Below are 3250 nucleotides of genomic sequence, written 5' to 3' on the forward strand. Positions count from 1 at the left end.
CAATTAATTCAAGGATGAACTACAAAAAGATTTTACCAAAGGGCTTGTAACCTATCGATATTTGGTGTTTGTGGAGAGGTGTCCATCGACGAAAGGTTAAGGATTCAAGTCTTATTGGAGACGAAAGAAGTAGTTTAAGAGTAGTGTAGAGAGTGTGTTGTGTGTATTGCTCTAAAAAACTACATATAGGTTTTTTTTATTAATTCTAACCCTTTGGTAAGGTATTAGATGTATAGAAAGATCTATTTATAATAATGAATTGATCTTAAAAAAATGATTGTTGGCCAAGCCAAAAAAATGTCATCAACTGAACAAACGTTCTAGTCTCTGCATCGCAAACATTGAACTGCAAACCTTGCTCTCGAGCACCACAAGCATTTTCCAAGAAATGCAGACCTTTGTGCTCGTAGCACAACAACGGACGAGCTACATATGTATTTTATTAATTGTAGTCGTCAAACACGTACTTTTTGCTCAAGGCTATAGATATACATGAAGATCTATTTATAACGATGAGGTGATCTAAAAATTGCTTACAAGCCAAACCAACAAATATTATCAACTAAACGGTCTTTTTTGGTGTCTGAACCATAAACATTGCTCTCACACACAATAGATATTTTGCGAGAAATGCAGACCTTGTACTCGCTACACTGTGGATCTTGGTAATTTAGTAAAGGGGAATATTATGCTCCATAACTCAATTCCTATCTAGCGACTATTTTGTCGCAATAGGGTCGATCTGTTGTGCAAATGGAGAAATAATTTCATCCTCAAGGTATTCACATGGATTATTAATTAATATAATTAATATAATATATAGGAACACACCATTATATAAAAGGATCGAAAAGGCAGCCATAGCACACTAAGACTCTTCGACTTTGCAAGGGTTGTGAATAAGTTATTTATGGATGTTATTTCAACAACCACCATAAAGATGATATAAAAATTGCATACCTAAAATTGAAAAAGAAAACAAAAATGTTCAATTATTTTGGAACAAAATCAAATCCAAAAGACTACTGAATTATGTTTGAGAGAGGAACTAAGAAGTATTATTTTGTTCTCATTATAAGGTCTCGTCTCATTCTTACCCCGCCACAGTGGCCAGTGAGTCATCAGTTTCATATATAATCTTTTCCACTTATAGCAAAAGGGTTTATCTTCTCACATTTCCATTTGCTTATCTCTGCCCTATTACGTCACTACCCCTCGAAGACACACTTGACAGTAAAAAAAATATTTAATCACCACTTTAACCCTCATTTTATAATCACATTTCTTTCGTTTGTTTAGTTTCCTATAGCGTTTTCCCATAGAATTAATTATACCTCCACCTCTCTCTGTCTCCATAAGTGTGCCACTGGGAGTGATGAAAGCATGCTTTAAGCTTTAAATCCTATCCACATTAAAAGCCGTAAACCACACGTAGGCCAAAGCGTCTTGAATCAATCATGAACCATGTATTCAGTTGACCATTCTAAAAACTATGTAAACTACATATACTACGAAAATACAACAAATAATTCAAAATTTCTCAAAAGAAAAGGGTATTTCTTATACATGTATTTGATTCATATGTTATCTCACATTTGGATACGTTTAGCGTAAGCGAATGACACGTGGGTCTGGTATCATATCTGTATATCATACGGACATACAAGAGTAAATTATACAGGTGGGACCCGTTGTATCTTTTGGCATACTATAAAAGGGCCTTCTTACCTCATGTTCTCCTTCGTCTTCCAAAACAACAACTTCAATATCTGGTTTCTCTTGGTTATAATCTTTATTCCCCACCTACTAAATTTGCCCAAGTTGGAATCCATATTCACAGACATGCAAGCCAATGAGCCTACAGACTTCCACTACTTGGTTCCTACAAACCCTAATCCTAACACACCACATTTAGCCATGAATCTAAGCAATTCACCAACAATCCCGTTTGACGTCAACACACTGACAAACCCTCTTTACCACCTTCATATGAATCCACGCGTTCAAGATTTGAATATGCAATCTATGTATTTTGGAAGCAACTCAACATCCGATGAAGCAGATGAGCAACAACTAAGTCTCATCAATGAGAGGAAGCAGAGAAGGATGATATCTAATCGAGAGTCAGCACGTAGGTCACGCATGCGGAAACAGAAGCACCTCGATGAACTTTGGTCACAGGTTATGTGGCTTCGTAATGAAAACCATCAACTTATTGACAAACTTAATAGTTTCACTGAGACTCATGAAAAAGTTGTTCAAGAGAATACTCAACTTAAGGATGAAGTTTCTGGTTTACGTCAAATGGTTACTGATATGCAGCTTAATGGGACCTATTCTGCTTTAAGAGATCTAGATGAGATCCACTGTAACGATGCTTACCTAAGAGCAGAATCTTCAAACCAGTCTGGGTCAAGCTCATCGGATTTTCTTTAAAACCAGATCGCGTTCCATGAAGCCATGATTGATTTCTTTTCCCTTTTTAAGCTCTAAGTCGATTACTGCTTATTATGTTAACAGTAAGTGATCGGAGAGGATGTAGCATATAGTACTATAGCGTCTGTATTATTCCAAGGGGTAGCTTATGATACAATATTTAGTATTGAATAGATAATAATATGATTTCAATACGCATTTTGTAGAAGCTTATATGAAAAGTGAAAACCCACATAAGATTCTAAAGCCATGAACAGGAATCAATAATTTGTGTACTGATGGAAGTGCAGAGATATATGTGGGAAAGTACATTAATCGATAAAACACTGTGGCTCCCAAGAATCAACATATCAACACCAATAAAAAGCTTGACATATTCTGGAAAGTGAAGGAATCAATGAAATTCAGTGTCTGGAATTCAGCAAATCACCACAAACGAAAAAGCTCGAAGGCCATACGGATGACAGCTTAGCACTAAAAAGTGCGGTTGCTACCACAATGTTAATTTTTTACGTAAAGGCAACAATACTTGCTTACTTTTACATCTTTTTCAGTGTCAATGATATTAGCCTATTAGTTGATTAATATTTATGCAGCAAATCAATCTCCGCTGGATATTATGTAGAAAATCAAATCAGAACAATAATTTTTTATTCTCGTTATCTTTAGATATTTAGTTTTTTTTTTAAGATTAGGGTACGTAAGTTGTTTTATAAACTAAAAATCTATAACTTTAGGCTTTTAATAAGCTTGTATGTAGAGTATATAATGAGGACTCTTGTTAAAGAGAAGACATATATACTTTTCGGGGAAA

The 3250-nt window shown here is 35.1% G+C and overlaps 1 protein-coding gene across 1 annotated transcript; it reads left to right on the forward strand.

Annotated features, from left to right (window-relative positions):
* The first annotated feature begins 1728 nt into the window (after window positions 1–1728).
* LOC145044043 (uncharacterized) lies at window positions 1729–2980 on the forward strand. The gene has a single exon (XM_078992848.1). It carries the CDS (start codon window positions 1732–1734, stop codon window positions 2434–2436), a length of 705 nt encoding a protein of 234 aa, XP_078848974.1. The 5' UTR covers window positions 1729–1731; the 3' UTR covers window positions 2437–2980.
* Window positions 2981–3250: the final 270 nt, after the last annotated feature.

This window comes from Lactuca saligna, chromosome 4 (genome assembly GCF_052625555.1).
Source record: "Lactuca saligna cultivar CGN05327 chromosome 4, ASM5262555v1, whole genome shotgun sequence".
NCBI classification, from domain to species: Eukaryota; Viridiplantae; Streptophyta; class Magnoliopsida; order Asterales; family Asteraceae; genus Lactuca; species Lactuca saligna.